Source organism: Barbus barbus, assembly GCF_936440315.1.
Source record: "Barbus barbus genome assembly, chromosome: 4".
NCBI lineage: Eukaryota > Metazoa > Chordata > Actinopteri > Cypriniformes > Cyprinidae > Barbus > Barbus barbus.
In genome coordinates this window covers 16,087,824-16,111,873 of record NC_136732.1, presented here as the reverse complement: position 1 = coordinate 16,111,873, position 24,050 = coordinate 16,087,824, and the positions used below count along the sequence as shown (strand labels likewise).

Genomic DNA, 24,050 nt, shown 5'->3' with positions numbered 1-24,050 from the left:
TGTTATATTTCTCTGAATTTTTTTTCCGTCTCGGCCTGAGCTGAGGTAGAAGAGACATTCGGGGCAAGTGATTTATTTAGCCCACGTGTGTTCCTCTTTTTCTGGTGTGTGTCTGTGTGTGTGTGCATGCACCGTCACAGAGATGCATCACCTGCTTCCATGGCTGCTGTGCTTCAGCTCTCTGTCCTATTGCTATTGCACTACACACCTCTATTTCTGTGGCACTGTGGTGAATCATTCTAGCAGGTTATGAGGGGAGGGCTGCAAGACTGAGCGGTTGTCAAGAACACTTCTGTTCTTGGAGGAGAAGATATTTAGAAAGGAGTGTCGTTGTCAAGGAGCTGTGTGTGAAGTAGGAATCACAGTTACGATGTTTTCTGTGTTACCATGGAATGTTTTCTCATAAACTCTCATAAACATGTCTGGCAGCCCTTAAGGGCAGCCATCCCATAGGAGAGAAAAATGATTAATGAGATATCCTTAATAACTCAGTTGTTTCTTGATGTGAGTGAGATCCAATGGAGATGAAAAAGACTTAGAAATCTCATTACATTCTTCCAAGACCAAATTATCTGAGCTATGCTGTTCAGTTTGTTTTAGACAGACTGTGTTAACAATGATCTGTTTGTTTTGTTTAGGGAGTGTTAGACTAGAACATTTGAAACCATTAAGTCATGAAATAACAGCTACGCTTGACCAAGGTGTTTGAAGGCAAATCGTCTCGAGTAAGCGAGTCTTGTCATGTGTCAGCAGCAGGGGCGGACTGGCCATCTGGATGTTCTGGTTTCTATTGTTTTTGTCAGCAGGGTCACCATGGGTTTTGTGATGTTATTTGCCATAAATGCGACAGGATTACTGCAATATTGTGAGATATAGCAACTGTAGTTGTGGTGGGCCTATTTGGGAGTAAATCCAGGGCCGTTTTTTACTCCCAGTCCGTCCCTGGTCAGCAGTATGTCGGGATCAGTCTTTTTCACCTGGACAGCTGTCCATCACAAAGACTTGCCGACAGCAACGACACGTCCTGACAGCAGCTGTTCTAGTGCTTCATCTGTGGGAGGTGAAGCTGACCACTGATAATAAGCACATCCTCTCATTTATTTATAGTAAGGTACCATACTGAACATGTGATCGTCCTCTTCATCAAGGTGACTTTGTGGTTACCATTCTCACAACTTTACTTTTTTTTCAGGTGAAGAAGTTTGCCAAGTTCTTGGATCCCAATGCTCATGGTAGAATTAACTTCAAAGATTTCTGTCATGGAGTGTTTGCAATCAAAGGTAAGAGGACGGTTCTCCTCCGAGCAGTATTTCATGCCCATAAATACCACTGATGAATCTGTTTGCATTAGATCAAAGGGATTCTAAGAGCATCAGGGTAAAAATCTCTGAAATATGGCTGCAAAAATACATTACGTAGCTTGTAGCTACACTACAAAAATATTGTATTCTCGTGTAAGAAATATTTTTTTAATCTAAAGTGTATTTTATTGAAAATTACGTTTACTGTATACCTTACCTTACCTAGGTTTCACAAACTGGGATCTGTGACAGAATTGCAGGTGGTTCATGAGATGATGAAAAGCTAATAATTAATTAAATCATAAGAAATCTAAAATTAAAATAATTAAAAAATACAAAACAATAAAAATAAAACAATCAAAATATTTTATTTTTCATGTTTAAATGACTGCATGTCATTTGATCACTAACCACCGTTAGAGAATCATGAATGTGCAAATATAAACTTAAAATCTTTGGGAGCACTTCAAATAAATATTTTATTTTGGCATTGAAAATATTACCTCACCCCATTGAAAAATTGTTTAGTAATAATGATGATAATAATAATAATAATAATAATAATAATAGGTTAAGAAAATGAACTTGCATATTACTAAGTTTAATAAAAAATATACAAATTTGCTTATCAAGTAAATGTCTTTTTTTAGATAATGAAATAATGAAATCTATTTTTATATACTATACCTCCCTTTAATGCTCTAAATGTTCATACTGTGGCGTCAAATACAGAGCACATCTCTTCTGTTCTGTCACATACAGCTGTTAAGTTCAGCACAAAGTGTGCCAAACTAGAAGGTTCTCCAGAGATAAAAGCTTAGTTGCTAGACACCATGTTCCTTTAGACAGATATTTCCCATGATGTCCCTGAATTAAAAAGAGCATGTTGTTCATCATTCCAGACATTTATGCAATTTTATCTCCAGACTAGTATTATCACTTTATTTTATTAAACAATTCATCAGAAGAACCCAATGCAGATAATGGCACACAGCTCTATGTTTTTAGCATTCTGCATTGACTTCTGTGTCTGGTGAAAATCTAGAAATGCAATGGATAATGAATAGCCTGAGTGAGCAGAGTTTGATTAGAGATCTCTGCTTCACCGCTGATCTCCCTAATTGAAAATAACCACATTTGAACAAGAAATTACGAGCATCTCTGGGTGTGCCTTTAATTAACCGTTTATCAGATTGAAACATTTTCCAGCATAGTAATTCAATTGTTAGCGTGGGTTGTGCTTCTCAGTTAAAAGAAGAGGCAATGTTATTCCTGATTGTAGTGTCAAGCATCACTATGAGATTTTCTTAGGTATTCACAGACAAAGTTACTGCGTAATCATGGTTCAGCAATCTAATTTCACATTATTTATAGCTGTTTTAAGACACTTATTGCCTTGTCTAGCTCATCCCTATTTCACTCTCATTAAAAGCGCAGTAAACAGGGTTACATTTGTCTGCCAGGGACACTCGCGCTGCTTGGCAGACTTATGAAGCAGAGATCTGCCAGCAGGCACGGGGACCCGGGTAGGACGTCTCTGTGCCAGCGCTCCATGGAAGCGGCTGAAGAGGGAGACACAGGCAGGCCAAATGGGCTTCAGGCCCAGAGACTTTGTCCCCCGCTGTCCTGCGTTTAATGAGCCCCAGTGATCTTCCCACTCACTCTTTCCCTAATGAATCCCCCAATCCCTGATCCCCGGCACGCACAGCAAGTCTACAAAGCCTATGTGTGTCCTTTTGAGGTCCCAGAGGAGACTGCATTGTTGTGTGTGGTGTGAGATTGTTAGCACAGTTTCGCCATTGGTCTATCTTTGCTCTTCTATAACAGGCGTATTGTGCACAGCTTTATATATTTATTTACTGCCCCACAATATGTTCCCATTCGGGACATTCCCAGAGCCAAGGCGAGCTGTGGCCCACTTGAGATGTCACACAGAGCACTGAGGCTTCACTACACTTTGCGTTATGTGACTATAAATGGATCCAAGGCCTGGGCTGCCCTTCGCTGCGCCTCTCAGATTGTTATTTATTCAGAACATTGTACTTAGCTTGTTGTATTTCTCCAGATGGGTTTGTGTGTTTGAGAAACAATATAGCCATATATTTAAGAGAACAGTTCCTCTTTCCAACATGATATCTAGTGCTAAACTTTAGTTTTTATCAAAATGTGGATCTTGACTATTTTTTTCTGGCTCTCATAAGTGGAGCAAAGTATCTCTAAATTTTACAGAAGGTGTAGTTTAATAATTCAAGCATGGTTTGAGAAAACACAAGATGTCGTCAAACAGAGAAATGAAATTTAAAGCGACAGAAGCTGATTTATACATACAGTACAATAGCCGTAGTGTCTAAGTGAGAAAGCCGCATTTCTTGAATTAGTCAGTGTATATCTGAGAAGCATCTTTTCTCTAACGAAAAATAAATAGATACATTAAAATCCTTCTAAACTAATGTAGTAGTGGTGATACAAACTTAATCAATAGCCATCTTGTTTTAGGTCTATTAACAATTTTTTATAATGCACAGACCATTTTTATAATATACAGGCAACTGAAATCGATATTTCATGTCCACATATTTATTTATTTGCAGAGTAGTCATGGAATTTGTGATAATAACTGGGCATAATCTCTTTCTTGTTTGTGCTTTATGAGACGTGTCTTGACAGGACTAATATTTTTCTTTTTGTGATTCAGGCTGTGAGGAGATCCTGAAATCAGCACTTGGGACCCCCAACATCAGTGCACAGCCATACCAGACGGACAATGGCTACTACTATCAGGTGGGCAGATTTTGGCTAGTTGATGCTGTTGTCTTTTCTTTCCCACATGACATATCTTATTATATCATTGACCCCCCCCCCCCCCCCCCCCCCCCCAAAAAAACCCCAAGACACTAAGTCCGCTCAGCTGAAAACACTGCTTGTTTGTCATTGTGTACATGCACCTAATTACACCCCATTTAATTAATGGCCATTGACTATAATATTGAGGATCTGTCAGCTACTAGAACTATCTTCTCTATTGCAGTTACACACTCACATGATGTTGCTGTACTATGTGGTCACGAAAACTTATCGTTTGCACATGTTTTAAGCGTTGCTGTTTAAAAATAAGTGATTTAAGTCCTTAAAGCAATCAGCAGCGAGAGAGAACTCATTTTGCTGTATGTGCGCGCTGTCTGAGAGACTGTTTCTGAGCACAGTTAGAGAGGCACGCACATGTGAAGATGTGCTCATAGAGTCCGGGAGTATTGAACAGAGTTGTTTTTGGTGCTTTATAGGCCTTGGATGGTTACACAAATTTGTATTTGTCAGAATGCCTATCTGTGCAAGTATCCTTGTAAACACAATAATTTAGGTCTTAAGTGAAAGCAAACAGCACGGACACATGTGTAACTGTATGTTGGATCCGGGCAGCTCTTAAAGTGACAGCGCTCTAAAATTCTTGCTGTCTGTCATTCATGTTACTCAAACAACAAAAGAGAGAAAATCTCTCACTGCTCTTGACTAACTTTAACAAGAAGAAATATGTATTTAATTTACTGTTTTTATACAGTTGATTACTTTATATACAGTGTATGTTCCATTTCTTATTTATTTGTTCTGTTGGAGTTCTTTTTTGTCCTGTTGCTTGTAATTAGTCGCTGACTGTTTACTTCTCTTTAGTGAGCTTCTTTTTTTTTTAAATTTAGGCTAGTATTAGTTTTTTGTGATGTTGACACTGAAGACAAGAATTGTGAAATTTCTATGGTATCAAAATTTTTGATATCATAAAGAACTTATTTAAAGCAAAAATATCTTTATCATGATATATATCGTTACTGTGAAATTAAATTACTTATATAATGATATAAGATTTTGGTCATATCACCCACCTCTACTAGAACTCTAAATGTTGTTGATAAAGATGACTACATGATTGAAAAGTTTGGCATATGTGTTAGCACAGAGAAATGCTTTTTCAGTGGATATAGCATCAATAATATAGAAGAAAGTGTTTTTGTGTTTTACTGAGTTTTGCTATATTTGTGAAAAGAATAACTATCATGTATTGTTGCACTGACATGGCTATGGTTGACTTGAAGCAGGCTATTATATTTGTTGTACATGTTTTGATTCACTTTACCTGGTGATATGCACTCCTGCTTGTTCTTATCGTGTTCATTTGCACCATATGGAGGCAGTTAAAACCCAACAGCAAGCCAGAAAATATAAGCACTTCTGTTGGCAGTGTGTCTAGACTCATTAGGACACTTAACGGGGAGAGGAATCTATAATTGTTCTCCAAAATAACAAGGAACGACCTTCTTTTCGTCCGTACAGATTCAGTGCTTGCGTGAACTTGATAGCTGAGAGTAAGTGGAGCCAAAATGCATCCCCAGCATGTCAGCTCTCACTCACATATACACAGCAATTCATACTACCACTGTTTCACAGGCTGCTGCTTGAGTTGCAGTTTAAGCCTTGTAAAACATAACCTGACACCGGACGTTTTAATGGTTGCTGTCAACATGCTGTATGTGACTCAATGGAGCTGTCAGTCAAACAGCCAGAGTAGAGGGGAATCCTGACATCCACAGACACTTACATTTAGATGTATTATGCGATTAATCACACACAGTTTTCATTACAGCTTTTAAAGACCTTTTGATATTAAAATCCGAATGCATATGTATTGGCTATGAGGTCGTTGCTGTCTATGCAGGGTCAGAAAACTCTCATATTTCATAAAAAATATCTTCATTTGTGTTCTGAAGATGAACGAAGGTCTTATGGAGTTTGGACCGACGTGAGAGTGAGAATGACAGACTTCATTTTTGGGTGAACTACACTTTATTAATACCAGAATGTATTGCTGGTAAACAAACAAAGCTGTAACTGTTCCAGTGTCTTCATTTTTTTTCCTTCTTCACCCACCTTACAATCTGTAAGGTGTTTTTTGCTGGACTTTGATATAAAACTTTTCTCGCTCTTTTTAATGAACAAACATTTAAATTTGGTAGTAACGCCTATTTTTGAACGTTTTCACTGTTATTACTCAATTTATAGATTTCCTCATTATAGTTAACATCACATAGTAAGCACAAGAGCTGTTTCTAATATTAAACATGTTATAATTAGAAAACAGGTTATTGCAACAGTGTTTCATCATCACTAGGTGGCAGTGTTTGGAAAGAAATTTATGAATTTAGCTCAAAACTGACAGAAAAGGCTTTTATAAGCAATACAGCAACACTTTGGAGATAATATTATATGTTTGTGAAAAGAATTCTGCTCAAAAATGGCATTATGCAGATTTATTGATTAACATATGGGATACTGATCTAATATCATTTGTATTATGTATCATCGGTTGTAATCTAAAGTAGCTCATTAATCATTACAGTTATGAATGGAACATTTTAAGTATTTTATCAGTCAGACAATACATTTCAGAGTAAAGCTGGTTCATGTGAATATTAAATACTGCAGCAGCAGTATTTACAGTATGATAAAGACACATTCATTAATGTAATAATGAGCTTCATAACCATATTGCCATTTATTTTAAGACACACTGCTTACATAGCAACTCTCATATAAAAACCTGGAAGAGAAAAGAAATCTAGAAGAAACAAGCCATGTTTGATCAGTTCACAGCCTGAGCAGAATGTTGTAGTAAATTATTAAATTTAGTGTCGTTTATACCTGATAATTTGCTTTCTGGAAAATCCAGCGTTTTCCAACAATTACAGGAAATAGTATGCGTTTCCACTCAGACCGAAAAAGGGAGGTGCATGTATTAGGAATATTTCCAGGGTCCTGCAGTACAGTTTTGTTTTAAATTGTGGGACTGTTGTCATGCGAGGATGTGCAAATGAAGTGTGTGCCGTCTACTGCATTGCTCTTTGCTCTCTCTGTGCTCTGCTGCAAGCGGTTCTATTAGCACTTCAAATGAACACTGGACTGAAGCTCTGCATTGATCTTCTGCGGACCACCTTTCTTTCTCTCCCTCTCCTTCTTTCCCTCCCTCTTTCTTTCCAAAAACAAAAACTATTGAAATGTTCATTTTCTCGGATGGTTAACGCTAGCCCATAAGTTAGAATATCTGTGAATGACACTAATGTTTCCATCACAGAAAATAACATGTGTTTCATAGAAATATAGGCTAGTCTAACTGAATTTAGATGCAATTAAGCTGCCATTTGTTAATATTGTGTCATTTCTGTCCCTTCACTGGTCAGGTAGCACAGTCATTGCACAAGCCTCTCTGATCACAGCAGTGTAGTGTGATTGCTGTCACAAAGAGTCACTGTCATACTAACACACGTATGTCTTAGTGTGCGTGTGTGTGTGTGTTTTGTTGTATGGATCATTGTGCACACACAGCGTGTTTTAGAGATTAAGGTTACAGACAGCTGATTGGCCAAGCATATTACCTCTCTGTACAGGACCTACTTGAGAGCAATTATTGGCTTACCTGGTCTGTTAATGCTACTTAAGCTGGGGACACACTACACAACTAGTGGAAACATTCTAAGACTGACCTCAACACACTTAAAGACAGTTACCATGGACCGGAGCAGATTCTAGTCTTTGACAGTCAGAGAGGAGCACAAACCTAATGACTGAGTTAGTCTGCTACACAACACACTTAACGACTGCAGGTCACGATTGGACTAATTCTGCCAAACCAAAAAAAAAGCACTCACAAAAACCTCTATTTAATGTATGTTTAAAATCAGGGATTAAAAATGAATTGGTTCTAACTTCTAAGTAAAAACAGTAGGCTACTTTTCCCGAGGTTAGAATGAAATAAAACATTAGGCTACTTAGGCTAATAAATTCATGGCAATGTAATTTCCTCATCCATTTGACACAAAACTATTATATATAATTAATATATAATTATTTAATTTCGTCATGAGGATTTTTAATGATTTTTATAATGAAAACTTAGTTTTGAAGAATAGAAGAAATAGGCTATTCGGGGGAAGTCGTGGCCTAATGGTTAGAGAGTCGGACTCGTAATCGAAAGGTTGCGAGTTCGAGTCTCCGGCCGGCAGGGATTGTAGGTGGGGGGAGTGAATGTCCAGCGCTCTCTCCACCCTCAATACCACGACTGAGGTGCCCTTGAACAAGGCACCGAACCCCCAACTGCTTCCCGGGCGCCGCAGCATGGCTGCCCACTGCTGTGTGTGCGTGCGTGCGTGTGTGCGTGCGTGCGTGCGTGTGTGCGTGCGTGCGTGCGTGCGTGCGTGCGTATTTGTTCACTACTCACTGCTGTGTGTGTGCACTTGGATGGGTTAAACGCAGAGCACCAATTTCGAGTATGGGTCACCATACTTGACAATACGTCACGACTTTTTTACTTTATTCGTTGTTCCTTTATTGGTTATGAAGAAAATTCGTTAGCCTAGCATATTAAGTTGATTTAAAAATCTTAGTAACAAAATTTAAGAATCAAATTAAAGAAAAAAACTTTTATTGGACTGAATTCTTCATATTCTTTAAAATGAGAGAAATCACTGACATAATTGAGGCTAGGCTACTTTCATCGACTGCAAAAAAAAAAAAGAAACCATTTAATTTGCAGTGCTAACTTATGAATTAAAAGGAAGACAAGAAATAAATAACAAGAAAAATCTATTTTTTTTTTCTTGTAATCAAGAAAAAAAAATTACAAAATGAATGCTGAATGATGTTTGACAGTGAACACACTGCATAACCACATACAATCGTGGGGGTGAGTTCCAAATATTAAACATGTTTAATATAAAAATCATTGTGAAAACAAATCTTTGTGAAAACGACTGGCAACGACTGGTTCTTGAATTCTAAGACTGTAATCTTTAGACACCACACACTGTGATTTTTCTGCCGACTGCAAACAGCGACTGAGCCCAACTGGAACAGACCCGGTCCGACTGGGCATGTTCAGCTGCTAGTAATAAATTCCATTCATAATCAGCCTCACAATCATGTAGTGTCTTCTCGGCTTTACTCATACTGTTCTCTTTGGTAATCAAATACACTAACTTTTGATAAAACTATTACTGGAAAAATTGTTGTTTGTGGTGAAAATTACACGACAAAATTAGTCATAGTCGTAATTTCTGGGAAGTGTATGTAATTAATTTTCACGCAGTAGATATTGAAATGATGTTTTGTGTGGTAAATCTTTACAATTAGGTTCCATTTGTTAACTATATTTAATACATTAAGTAACAATGACCAATACCTTTGTTACAGTATTAATTATAACAAAGGTGCTATGTTTTAGAAAAAATCACAAAAGTGCGTCTATAGTTGAGTTTCTATAGTGTGTGCGTGTACGTATGTATTGTGTTGGGTACAGATGATTGGAGTTTGAACTCGGAGATGTTTCTTCTGAGTGACTGCTGTTGAATGATAGTTGAGTCAGAGCACTAATGAGCCTGTCACATTGATTACACTGATGGATAACCACAGATAGAGCGACTAGAAGAGCATGTGTTGAGGTGGTTGTCCCTTGTGAGGTCATTTTACTAAAGATATTATTAATCTCTTTTGATGATGACATCTAAGGAATACAAAGTACATTTTTCTTTTCCTTCCTTATTGTCTTGTAGTCTCAGCTTTCTGCCTGTAATATCAGTGTCTATACACAATGACTTGTTAGTTTATATTACTGTAAAGGAAGGTGAATCCTTGGTTGGACTAAGCTGAATCTGTAGAGAAGAGGCTTTACTGCTGGTAATTGGGAAAGTCAAGACTGAATGTTCTTGGCTGTCATTGAGACTGAGAGATTGTAGGGTTCAGTGGTGGAGAGAGCTGAAAAATGCTCCAGACACACATCTGTCTCTGTGCAGCATTCATAATTTCTGCTCTATTGTCTGTATCTCAGGTCACACCAACCCTAGTGGACATCAAGAGATATCAAATAATGGATTATACAGTAGGTACTGAAGATTCAATGATGGGACTTTTGTTTTTGTGATTTATAACCATTCTAAAGATTAGGATCAATAAGAAAAAAAACAAAAACAAAAAAAAACCCTGTAATATTATTGCAATTTAAAGGGTTAGTTTACCCAAAAATGAAAATCACCCTGTGTTTTACTCACCCTCAATGCATAGGTGTATATGACTTTCTTCTTTCAGGCAAATCCAATCGGAGTTATATTAAAAATTGTCCTGGCTATTCCAAGCGTTATCATTGCAGTGGGCTGGTGTTTCTGTACAACAGTCCAAGAGACGTCAAATAAAGCGCCCGCATCCGTAATAAAACGTAATAAAAATTCCATATTTCAAATGTAATAAACATGAATGCAGAGAAAGAAAAATGGGATTTGTAAAGAAAAATGTTGGAGGATTTCGATATAAGCCAAGAGGAGGTTGCTTTGCTAAAGTAAGGAAACCTTGCTTTCATTGCTCCTGTAAACAAACTCGTGAGACTAGCATAACTCAGAGGCAACCACGACGCATACGTCCTACTTCATCCGCCGGAAGGGCTTGCATGTATGACAGGGTGATTTTCATTTTTGGGTGAACTAATCCTTTAAATTGCTGTTTTCTATTTTAATATTTGTAATATATTTGTTGTAATTTATCAATATTCAAATCAGTTGTGCTGCTTAATATTTGTGTGGAAACTGATATACTGTATATTTTTCAGGATTATTTGATGATTTATTAGTAGCGTATAAATGTGCTTATCTGTGCAGCACCACAACAAACATAATCATAAAGTATCTGTATTTGCTCAGAGTAGAATGAATACAGATGATACTATGAAGCAGATTTGTGCTTAAGCGTGTGGAGATTCAAGCTGTTGGTATTTCAAGCACAGATGCATGTTGTAATGAGATGCACAGCGACAGTGTGTGATGAAGATGTTTCGGTGCGAGTAAAGCCCCTTCATCAGGAGCACCGCAGCACTGCTCCATGTGACACTGAATTTCACAGGCCAGTGCCTGTTACCTGTGAGCCTAAAGGAGAGAAGGATGAGAAGATTTATATATTGAAAATCAGTAGCTATAATTTCTTAATGATCTTTCATTTATCAGTGTATTAATTGGCAGGACTCAAAGGGATAGTTCATCCAGAAATGAAAATGACCCTCATGTTATTCCAAACCTGTTTTACTTACGTTCTTCTGTGGAACACAAAAGAAGATATTTTGAAATATCTTTGTGTTTTTTGTCCATACAATGAAAGTCAACATTCATTTTCCACAGAGGAAAGTTTTGGAACAACATGATGAAACTAGATTGATATTAAAATATGAAAGTGTTGGCAAATACAAGAGATGATGTAGTCAGTACTGCCTGTGCAGACAGAGATCGCATTTCATGTGTGTGCCAAATTAAAAGGAAATCAAAAAGTTATTGCAGAACTGCCATTACATTTGGTATTGTCATTTGGTCCAGGGTCAGATTATAAAGGCAACCCAATACTGGGTGATGCGGTGCAGTACTACTACCCGCTGAGTTCAATCACTGCCATCAAGCTTTCAACATGCCACTGGGCCGTGTTTATCATGTTGTCTCCTCTCCTCTCCTCTCTCTGTCTGGGTTGATGTGAGCAGCCCAGTTTTGAGTGTATGCACTGTCACAACTGAATGAATAAAAAATGGCATCACACGTCAAGTATGAGCTTTCTCACCAAGAAGCCAACTGTCACGCCCAGCGTGAGCTTGAGGTTGCCTGACATCACTACCATTAGATAAGATGTCAGCATGTTGCTTAGAACCCTGTGCACAGCAGGAATTGGTCAAATTTCATGGTAATATATACTTGAGTATGACCTTTGTCACCTTGCAGCAGATTTATAATTTATATGGCTATTTTTTCATTGTTTTGAGCACTTACGTTTTGTATTCACAGTGGTGCACTATTGCCAGATAATGACATAGCCAACTACACTATTTAATATAAAACAAATGAGCACCAAGGGGATTGAGCTTTGTTGGTTGCTGCTAGGTTGTTTGTGTATGTCTTTATCTCTCTGAAGAGACTTGTTTGCTTTGATTTATCCAGTGGCTCAAAAACTAGGTTTTCTTCAGGACCACAATTTTAAAGACCAAATTTGTTCGGTGTAAAACAGTAAAAAAAAAAAAAAAGCCTTACAACGTTATTTGTGTAATATTCAGAAATTATTATAGTGTTTATTAATATTTTGAATTAGCGTTAAGTTTTTTTATGTTTTCAGTTTTATTTCTTTTAAAGTTTTAGTAATTGTTTGATTTTATGAGGCATTAATTTGGTTTTATTTTAGTTTCGGTCATTTTAGTACTTGAACATTTCAATTAGCTGCAAAGACAAAATTACAAATTTTTAAGTTTGTTTAAATTTTCTTGTGATATTTAGATTTTATTCCAGCATTATTTCAATAACCAAAATCAATTTTAATAGTTTTATTTTTTTAGTTAACAATGAAAACACACTGGCCCTTATAATTAAACACTGAAATATATTAATATTACCTTGACTGAACAGGCCCAACATTATGAAAAATTATTAGTGCCACTGCTAGGAAAAACTCACTTAACCCACCTTAAGCTGGTTTGACCTGGTCTAGTTTAGGATCGTCTCCCAACACTGCCAAGTTGTTTTCTGGTTAAGCAGGGCGCAGATGTGCCCAAAACCCCTTGAAAACCATCTCGACTAGGCTGGGCCTGTGTGGAAAGTTGAGACCAGCAAACCAGCTTAGTCTAATTAAAAACAAAAATTCCAAAAACACATTGTGGTCTGCATTGCAAATTAACTTGTATTTAGTGTAGTCTGGGTTGTTTTTTCTTATACTTTGTGTAGTTTCAATGCATGGTTACATGGTTAGTTGCATTTAGTGTTGTTTTGCTGTCTGTGAGCCTATCAGAACAGACCTGTGACCCATTTATACGTTGCAATCCATCAGTTCAGACCTCTGGTTTTAGATTATGGAGGAATACAGACATTTGTATGCGCACTGTGCCCTAACTGCCAAGCCTGTGCTCACTGTGTTCCCTCCTGCTCTTCTGCCTGTTTCTTACTCTTGCTGTCTCTCACTTCATCCTCTATTCATTTTCTAATCCACTCTGTGTTACACTAGTATACACTAGTAGAGCATCTTAAGCTTTAGGGCTGTTGACATTTATTTGGATTTTTTTGTTCAACTCATTGTTAATTTGATGTTGTCCAGTATGTGTGTTGTCTGATTCCTTCTGCCTTTTGGCTCATCAGTTTGATTCGAGAATGGACTGTTTGTGGCCCCCTCTCTTATCCTCTTTCCTTCTTTTCTCCTCGTCTTTCCTCACATTCCAGAAGTCCTCCTAATCTACCGCCTGTCAATCACAATATAGGAAAGAGTACATAGAAGGTTAGAAGAGATAAAAGCTGTGCTCATACTTCTCTCTCTGAATTAAACATCCTAAATGTTTTCTGTCTTATACTACTGACTGATGTACTCCTTATTTATTTTCTCTTCATTATTATGACTGCTTGCAGGTTTGCAAGCTTTACTATTGCTATTAAACTGAATTAATCCTTAGTGCTAGGTATTAAAATTCTGTGAAGCAACCACTTATAGCAATTCCCTAGCAACTAGAACATCCCAGCGCCTCATAAACTCAACTCAAACCAATCTAGCAACCAGATAGCAAGTGATTAATGCACCCAGAACAACTTAGCAAATACATAATGTGCTGGAAACCCCCCAGAACATCCTGAGACATCTAAAAAACACTCAGTACACCTTAGCCACATATCCCACTCTGGCCACTACCTACAATATCCTAGCATTCAGACGGCAGATGTACTAAATCACGCAGTACACCCAAGAAACCACATAGAAGACATATAAAAACCCTCAGAACGTCTTGGAGATAGGGCTGTGCAATATTTATTGTCTACAATAACATTGTAATTATTGTTTTAATGATGTGCAAGCTGACATTATCGATTGTCACTTCAAAAAACAAACAAAACATGTCTTGAGAGTCTAAAAGCATTCACCTGTGTGATGAAGCCTATTAGAATGCAGTTAGAATGGTCTTATAATTCAATTTATGAAAGCCAAAAATATGCCTATATGGGTTTTTGTATTTATTAGATATATTTAAGTAATATCACACAGGCAAGAGTGACATTTTCCTGAATATTAGTGTGAGAGGGATCAAATGTTGTATTGATTTTATGCAAAGTTCAAAAAACAAAAAGTTAATACCGAGTTAGTTTTTTTCTGTTTCATCAATGAAAAAACTTCCAAATAAAGTCGGAGCAGAACATTTGTGCATCTCACAGCAATAGTGTAGTGTTTCATTCCTGAATGAATCTCTTTTTGAAAGAATCATTTGAGTCAATGATTCGTTGATTCAATGATCCATTCATAAAGGCAGTTGCTGCGTCCCAATGTGCCTACTTATACTATGCCTTTAAAGAAGTAGCACTTTGACCTGCCAGCCGTGGGTCTTTATGCGGAGAAACTCTGCTCATATTTTTTGCATAATGATGCTTTTAATAGTTAATGGCCAAACAGATGTTTATGAAATATTTTTTTTACCAGGTTAAATGTTGATTATTAGTAACTCAAACCCCTTTATCTAAACCTCTCTACTTAACTGTTGGTCGAGCACAACCGCCATATTTGTAGTTTTGAACTGAGTCCTTCGCCAAAGCGCAATGGATTGTGGGCAATCCATCAAAAATCTAGGCCTACCTGAAATAGTAGAATAGTAGTATGAAGTAGTAGTATGAACATTGGGACGCAGGGAGTCACTTGCTTCATTTTGAACTGAATCACCCATTTTGAACAAATCATTTGGACGAATAATTAAATGACTCACTCATTAAAACTGGCCTTGCCGCCACCTACTGGCCATTATCGTGTCATGTTTATTTATCCGTGACAAGCCTGTACCAGCACAAAAACACACTCTGCAATATATTGTTTAATTAATCTTTATTGAAAAAATCCAAAAATGTAACATGCTAGCAACCAGACAGCTATAATAGCTATAATCAGCTATAATCATTTCAGAGGCTGTATCTTCTGGGGGTCGTTTTTGTCAGCCACATAAACAAGAGTTTTATTACGGTTACTTTTCTTTGCCTCAATGACGTATGCGGCTGACAAATGCGACCTCTGGAGTACATGGCTATTGTAACCAGTGTGGTTCTTTTTGGGAACCACCCTAGATATAGTCAAGCACCATTCACATTTTCTTCTAAAATTCTGACTGTAATAATGGTCTAACATTATTTTTAATGTTCAAACAGCAACTATGGAAACAAATTGTGCATTTGTTTATTTTCCTTTGAGACATGACAACAGGAAGCAGGTGGAGATCAACCACACCTGACTGAAATAACTGTCTCACATTACACAGTATATTTAAAACCTGCAATCTGGGTAAAACAGTACAAATATGTCTGAAATAGAATGGCTTTGGCTGTATAAACAGCATCAGGAGCCGAGTAGCAGTTGGTGATAGAGATGTGTGAACATTTATTCATCTGTAACCAACACCCTCCTGATCTAACAGCATCCTCTCTCGCGTTTCCACCCTCCCTCTCCCCTCTTCTCAACTAAACCTCAGACTGTGTCTGTATCCCTGCAGCATCACAGAGATAATGTGTCATTTATTTTAAGATGGTTTGAAGAGGTGTTCATAGCTCTGACAGAGAGAGAAGAGTATTTGTGAGGTAAGAGGGTCTGGTTCGAGCTGCTGGATTGAAACTAACCGCTGCTGCTGCACTGAGCTCATGGGATTCATGGGAAAGTGGGGCATCACTGATGCACAGTGGAGAGGAGGAACGGAGGAGGATTCCTCTTTCTTTCGTTATCTCTCTCCCTCACACACAGAGCACAGCATATGTGAGACTTCTCAATTGCAAGTGTGAAAGTACATGTGTAAATGTTCACCAGTGATTCGATTTTTACTTCATCAGTCTTTGCCTCCAGTGAGAGCTCATTGCTGCTGTGAATTTATGAGAAGTGTTAAGTAAGGATGCTCTTAAGATATTCCATAAATCAGTCACAAGACCACTCTAGTTATTAAAGTGAACTCTAGTTAATTTTTTTTATTTTATCGTTAAATTATTTGCAGACTTCTTGTCAATGTTAAATAATGCTATGCTTAAAGGGACAGTTCACCCCAAAATGAAATAATTTACTCACTCTCATGTGGATTCAAACCTGCATGACTTTGAAAACATTCTTCAAAATATTTTATGTTCCACAGAAGAAAGAACGTTTAATATTATTTAATATTATTTTTAACTGTTAAAACCATTTAAAAGTGATCAAGATTAAGCCCAGGGTTACATCACTTTCATTTTTAAGTTTTAGGTTCAGGTTCATTTTTAACTACTGGGTTGACTATTTCAGGTGTATTAGATCTAGTCAGCTTAGATGTATTGGAGAATAACTGCAGATTTTTTTTTTTACTTTTATGTATTTGCACATTTTGAAGCCTGTAATATGAAGGGCTTTGGAGGAGGAAAGCCAACATAGGCTCATTGGAAAAACATGTCTCTTCTTATATATTTGCAAAATTCCAAAACCTTACCTATAGATACAATTAACAGCATTTATAGCAAAAAGGAACATTAGTGGCACTAAAACACCAACAATGGATTATTGATTAATAAAGACTTATTTTTTAGCTGGTTCCTTGCAAAATACGGTGCTTACATGATTTGTAAACTAATATATTTTGGCATTTACATGGCATAACCAGCTCCATATGTGTAGCTTTTCTGGTATAATAAACTCGCTCAGTAGTTCTCCTGGTACAGCACTGCACTTAAAAGTCCTGTGTTATGATAAAATAGCTTATAAAGTAAGCTGAAATGGCATAATTGCTACAGCAAACTACCGGTTTAGGGTTTAGTGTAGGTGGTACATTATTTTCAAAAACAAAAGAGCTTTAACCTTTTACCGCCACTTGCCATATATTTAATTTCTGAACTGCCTCCATGTACCAACCAACATAAATAAAATGTAGCCAAATTCATATAAATCCGTTTCAGACGACATTTGTTATTTGCTATTTCTGTTTGCAGTAAATTGACAAAAGTTTTATAGCATTTTGTTGATATAATAAACATTTTGGTATGTGTATGAGGGATTTTCAAATACAAAATGCTTGGCTTCTGTTTTAATAAGGATAGAAAACAAGAATGTTTTTTTCTTGTTGATCCTGTTGTATTTTTTTTTTTTCAGGCCACCGCATGATCAGCCCCCCATTGATACTTTGATTTCTCTGTACCTTATTTATCTATTTGCGTTATTTGTCATGGTACTTAAACGAGGAGAAGGTTAATTATCCGTAATTGTGTGTATTATACAGCACAGCTGAGGTTAGGCTTAAGATAGCTGTGTGTGTTGCACACAGACGCACACACACGCTCTGCTCCATGTCACGGCTGTGGGACGGCTCAGCTGAATAGTTTCCTAGCAACAACCTAGAGAACGAGGCAGAGAGAGGGAGGGAATGTGACAGGCCGGAGTAGGGGAGGTGATTTGCTGGGAGGAGTGGCCAAAAGCCCAACAACTGTTGCCAGATCGCTAGTGTCTCTGTCCGTGTGTGTTCGTGTGTGGCCGCATGATCGGTTGCTGCAGGTTGGAGCGAGTGTGTGTGCACGTGTGAGGAGGACTGAGCCGGTTTGGAGCAGCGGTGGATGTAGGTCTAGATACCTGAAGCCACACGTCCTCAGGAGCGCTGAAATCTGACTGGACACTGATATTTCACCTGTTGGACTGTGGTGAGGGTGGGGATCCTGGAGGGAGACGGGGACACCAAGTCTTGGGCGTCCTCAGCCGATGAGGGCTTAACCGGCACGAGTGGAAAGGATGGAGGAGATGGATCTTCATTATTGAGCAGCGGGGTAAGAGGATGAGATGAGAAAACTCGCATGTGTGAATGTTTGCTGCAGCCAAGTAAAGCCCATTGTTCCTGCTCTTCCTCTCATGTTCTTCTCTCATCCTCCTTCCTCTGTAATAATCTCTTCTCCCAACATTGATGCTGAGAAGCTCTTGTAGATCTCTTTGACACACAATGGCACTTTTGAGAGATGAAGCTCAATGAAATTATTTTTTGGCATTTTATTGTAAGATACTAAGGCTCTGAGTGTGGTGGAATTCACAACCAGCCTGTGTGTTTCCCAAACGCTACACCTGTCCTTGAATGACAAGTTGAACGAATGACTGGAGAGCCAGCCTGGATTGTGTGGTGATCTGTTGGAGGGGGAAAGGGGTCATGCTATTGAAATGCTAATCAGACAGTGTGTATTTGGACTGTGTCAATGCGTTTTTTGGCTGTGCGTGTGTGTGTGTTCGTGTCTGCCTTAGTCTACCCAACAACCATTGGTGACCCCATTGTTTCTGTTTTCCGCTTACTTTGTTTCTTAAATGCCAGACTGGTGAAAATATCAGTTCTTAGAGATAGAAAATCCCCAATTTTGCACCTCAAATGAGACTAATGGTGTAGAAAAACTAGCAGACTGATTGATTGTTGTTGTAAGTGCACATGCTCTTCAAATTAAACAGTTCATTCTGTGTCTCTTGGGAACAGGGCTAATGGTGTGCGCTGGGAGTTGTTGTGGGGTTGGGGGTTGTTGAAGGGGAGGAACTGTGGAGTTTTGAATACGGCTGATAGTTAGAAGGGACTGTGTGAACATGAAAGGGGGAGGTTGAGTGTGCTGGGGTGGTTTGGGAAGACTCTTCGATGGTTAATGACCACCTGCTGGTAGTACCACATCTATATTGTGTTTGTTTGAATGTGTGAGTTTCTTAATGTTACAGTAATGTTATTCCTCTGGCAAGGGAAACATTTTAGAAAGGTCAAGGAACAATAGGGTTAGAAGTCCATTAAAATTCCTTCCCTGGTGCTTGACTTTACCCCTCTCGTGGTTTGTTTTGCCAAAATGTTATTGGCTTCTTAAACTTTTACCTCTGAGAGCTTGTCAGCTATATGCTGATAAATGTTCATTTTAGCTAAAGTTTAGTCAAACTTGAATGCAAAGCCCTGTTTCCTCACTGCAGAGGGCTTTTAGTTATAAGCCTGCTCTAAACACAGCATATGTGTGGTTGAAATAACATTGTTTTTATCTGTCAAAGTTGTCATACATATTTAAAATAATGTCTTAAATTAAGCATTAATTGTATCAAATAATGTACACAGTAGTGTGTTGAATGTCAGTACATGCCCTGTCTAGGTTTTTAGAACTTTATGTATTATTCTGAAATATTATTACAGTAAAATTAACTATTTGAATATGTTTTAAAATGTAATAGATTCCTGTGATGACAAAGCTAAATTTTCAGCAGCTTCCAGTCTTCAGTGTCAGATGATCCTTCAGAAATCATTCTAATATGCTGATCTGAAATGTTTGTTGTTATTATCAATTACAAACTGTTGTTCTTCAGTATTATTTAATGAATAGAAAGATCAAAGGAACATTTATTTCAAATATCAATCTTTTGTAAAATTCTAAATTTTTCTTTTGATCAATTTATTGTGTCCTTGCTCAATAAGAAGTACAAAAAAAATAAATATTAAAGAAAAGTCTTACTGACCCCGAACTCTTGAACACTTATGTGTGTATTATATATAGCTATAGTAAGCATTTTTCTGGAGTTTTATCATTTTTATTCTAACTTTTGCTTGGTTTAATGTAATTTGCCCTTATACAGTATAAACTTATACAGGTACTGTACATAAATTAATCCAGTTCTCTTGTCTACTGCATTTAAGATTATCCATTTAGCAGCTGGTCTGACAGCTTTAGATATCGATCTGTTATGAAATGCTGTATCAGGCCTGGTTATTGCGTGGGCAGCAGAGAATCTGTGCATGACCAAGGGCACTATCTGCACTACCATTTCATGGACGTCATAATGCAAAGCCCAGCTAAAGATATAATTCAGAGTTAGAGTTAGGACAAAAGGTTAATTGCAGTTTGGACACTCTAAAACCCAATAATGTGGTGCATCCAGACTATTGCTCTGCCAAGGGAGAGGGGTGGATGAACATTTTGTGACCAACCGTTTGAAGTCAGTGGTACACATTTATGATTGTGCCTGGATGTTAGAGCAACTAAATTGAGAACCATATTTCCACTTGTCTCGACATGCCTTGCTTTCAAAGGGAAGCCTACACATGCTGTGGAATAATATGGTAATTTGCTTAGCCAAGTGCCCCTGCGGTATTGATTGTGTAACTGCAGCTCTGGATGGCCTTTCTGTTTGTTTGTTGCGTTACCATTTTCAAGGTCTATAAAGAGTTCAAAGGTGTTTCGCTTTGATACCGTCCAGGGAAGGGCAGCCGACAGTTTTAGAGCCCCGAGAGCTGGATTATGACTCATGGCTCCTGGTAAATCCACACTGTCTTTTGTCTGCTGACTGTGTAGGCGGCGAGATGGCCAGCTATCCAGCTGCACTTCCACTGAGATCTCAAACAAAACCAGCAAAGCGCAGTTGATACAAAAATGAGCAGCCAGCTTAAATGTCCCCTGCTAGCATGTTTCTGTTGTCACTTTGGTAACATAACTGACGGTAATACTTTTAGTGTACTAAAGTGTTTGATCTTAGCTAGCTAGCTTACAGGTTCAGTAGGGTCACTACTAGCCAAAACTAGTGAGTGTTTAGCAAAAACAGTAATGTTTAAGGTAAAGCTATTTCAAGATAGGCCTATTGGGTTTATACTCTTAAAATAATTTGTTGTTTTGAGGTAGTTGCTGTATAGATTCGGGATATCAGGTGGTCCAAAATGTTTGTTTGAAGTGGGTTGTTACCTGAAAAATCCCCAAAAACAGCAGCTACTGTGTGTGGTAGGGATCACTGTTGTCTTGGAGAAATTTGAGAGGCTTTTCTGTCATGTTCATTTGTACACTTGACATTTCTTGTGAGCTGCACTTGAAAGGCTGTGAATATTTGCACTTTGGACGCTAGCCAGAATTGAGTGTTGTGTTTGTTTATTTGTGTGGGTTGCTGTCATCTTAAGATGGCAGATCTTAAAAAAAAGTGCTGTTTTTCTCCAGATTTACAGAGAAAAATTAAACTGCATCTAAACATGAGCAAAAAATAAATAAAAATTGCTCTGCTTTCACTGAGGAAAATAATCTAATGATGAATGTGAGTGAGATATCTAGGTGCATTCCTCCATCACGCATCTTCTCCTAGACTTCACAGACAAAACATCTCTATTATTTATAGATCTGAGGGCTTTGGGATATGTTGTGCATTTGAATGTTTTCAGGCATGCTCCGAGACAAGAAATGGTGTCGCACCAAACATGTTTAATCCACTACCATTTAAAAATTTGGGGTTGGATTTTTTTAATGTTTTTGAAAAACGTCTCTTACGCTTACGAAGGCTGCATTTATTTGATCAAAAATACAGAAAACCATAATATTGTGAATGTGAATATATTATTACAATTTAAAATAATCCGTTTCTATCTGAATATATTTTAAAATGTAATTTAGTGTGATGCCAGTTCAGTCTTAAGCGTTGAATGAGAAATCATTCCAATATGTTGATTTCCTGCTCATGAAACATTTCTTATTATTATCAATGCTGAAAACAGTTGTGCTGCTTAACATTTTTGTGGAAACCATGATCCCTTTTTTCAAATTTCTATGATGACTATAAAGTTCAGAAAGAGAACTAGGCCTACATTTATTTGAAGTAGAAATTGTAAAAAAAATTTTTGTTACTTTTAATTAATGTAATGCGTCCTTATGCATTCCTTAAAAAAATAACTGACCCCATACTTTGGAACAGTAGTGTACTTTCTGACCATTTCATTTAATTCACTCTCTCGATTACAGAACATTAATTATTGGACTGTCCCTTTAAGCCAAGTAATAAAAGGATATTGCTTTCAGTCATTAATGACACATAAAAGTGTGTTTGATTACACAATAGCCATCGACAGAATCCCACTTACACTCTGCAAGAATACAGCAGCTTTGACTCTGCATGGACATCACTATGGCCCGGTTTCACAGACAGGGCTTACACTAAGCCAGGATTAGGCCATAGTTCAATTAGGACATTTAAGTAATTTTCATTAACATGCCTAGAACAAAACATCACTGGTGTGCATCTTGAGACAAAACAAAAGCACTGATATATTTTAAGATCAATCAGTGCAAGTTTCTTTCAGTTGAAACAGCTAAGACTTACATTTTAGTCTAGGACTAGGCTTAAGCCTCATCTGTGAAACCAGGGGCATGTGTTTGAATCAATACCTGGCTGCATATTCCAGAGCATAGCCACTGTTTTTTTAATGATGATCATCCCTCCAAATCAGCCCACTGCAAGCAATGTGGACACACTGGTTGGTGTATTTTTTCTCTTAGCATCCCAGAGTTTGGATGTTAGCAGTATTTAAGCTTTGATGCCACTTAATTTGTACTCAGCAATATTGCATGAAATGCTGGAGGTATGGGTGGATCAGCAGTACTGCAGCATGACAGTATTAGTCCACCATGTTAACTTTAAAAATCGGTAAACAGCAAAATGATTTTTAGTTGAAGCATTAAAATACAATTCTGATGGCTGCCATTTTTTACAGTCAAACTCTAATTTAAAACAATTCCATTAAAGTGAAGCGGCCCTTCATTGGTATTTATTTAAACGAAAATGTGTCTATAATATAAATAGTCCACAAATCATAAGTTAATTAGCCACATAAAATCAAATAACTTCATTGTCACTACACCATACAAACAGAGTAATGGTGAGTGAAATTATAATAGCAGTTTCTTAACTGCTTTCATCAGTGAAATACATATAACTCTATTTTAGTATAAGATTTTTTTTATTTATAAAATATTAAATATGTTTGTGTATTAATGCATGCCAAACATTAAAAGCAGTCTGTCAGAAGAGTGTAAATAATGAATGTTAAGTCTAGGCATTCTAGACGGTGCTGTCTAAGGGGGGCTGGCAGATTCAGGTCGGGTTGGACCAAAAGTGGTCTTAGTCTGTAGCTCATTTATCTGGGCTCTCACTGCAGGAGACCCCTGCATCTTCTCTTACATTACTGCAGTCGGAGTGCATCTGATAGGGCTGCATTCATCACAGTCGCTGCTCAGCAGGGAGAAACTCTATTATACTGTCAAAGCTTCACATTAAGACTATGCAGATATCAGTCATCAGTAATCTGCTCCTCCGCTCTTATCTCCAAAGATCCAACCATGTGGGAAGAATCAAAGTTTTACTCAGATTTGCGACTAGACCTGTGATGTTTAATCCGGAGGCTGGCCGTTACATTTCCTTTTCGTAGGCATAATCTCAGATCAGACCGGACAGAGAAGCTTTTTTTCCTTAAAGGAACACTCCACTTTTTTTGAAAATAGGCTCATTTTCCAAGTCCCCAAGAGTTAAACAGTTGAGTTTTACGGTTTTCGAATCCATTCAGCCGATCTCCGGGTCTGGCGGTATCATTGAATCGGATTAGACCATTAGCATCTCGCTCAAAAATGACCAAAGAGTTTCGATATTTTTCCTATTTAAAACTTGACTCTTCTGTAGTTACATTGTGTACTAAGACTGAAAATGAAAAGTTGTGATTTTCTAAGCCGATATGGCTAGGAACTATACTCTCATTCCGGCGTAATAATCAAGGAACTTTGCTGCAGTACCATGGGTGCAGCAGGCGCAATGATATTACGCAGTGCCTGAAAGTAGTCCCCAGCTAGGTAACTAGTTATGATATATGATATACACTCATTTCTTACATCTGGTGATTGTAGAGGTGTGTGAATATCGTGTGTGACCTACAAAGGAAGGTAACGG

The 24,050-nt window shown here is 37.7% G+C and overlaps 1 protein-coding gene across 2 annotated transcripts in view; it reads left to right on the top strand.

Annotated features, from left to right (window-relative positions):
• Nucleotides 1-24,050, top strand: part of LOC306864305 (rab11 family-interacting protein 4A) — a gene marked incomplete at its 5' end in the record, with an annotated part of 46,909 nt that overhangs the window by 11,669 nt on the left and 11,190 nt on the right. The window contains 2 exons of one of the 2 annotated variants that reach the window (XM_079408249.1): nucleotides 1,193-1,280; nucleotides 3,997-4,082. In XM_079408249.1, the coding sequence (XP_079264375.1) occupies nucleotides 1,193-1,280; nucleotides 3,997-4,082 (174 nt within the window). Of the gene's footprint in view, nucleotides 1-1,192; nucleotides 1,281-3,996; nucleotides 4,083-17,813; nucleotides 18,131-24,050 lie in introns of those variants that run through there. The other variant, XM_079408248.1, reaches the window with a different exon arrangement.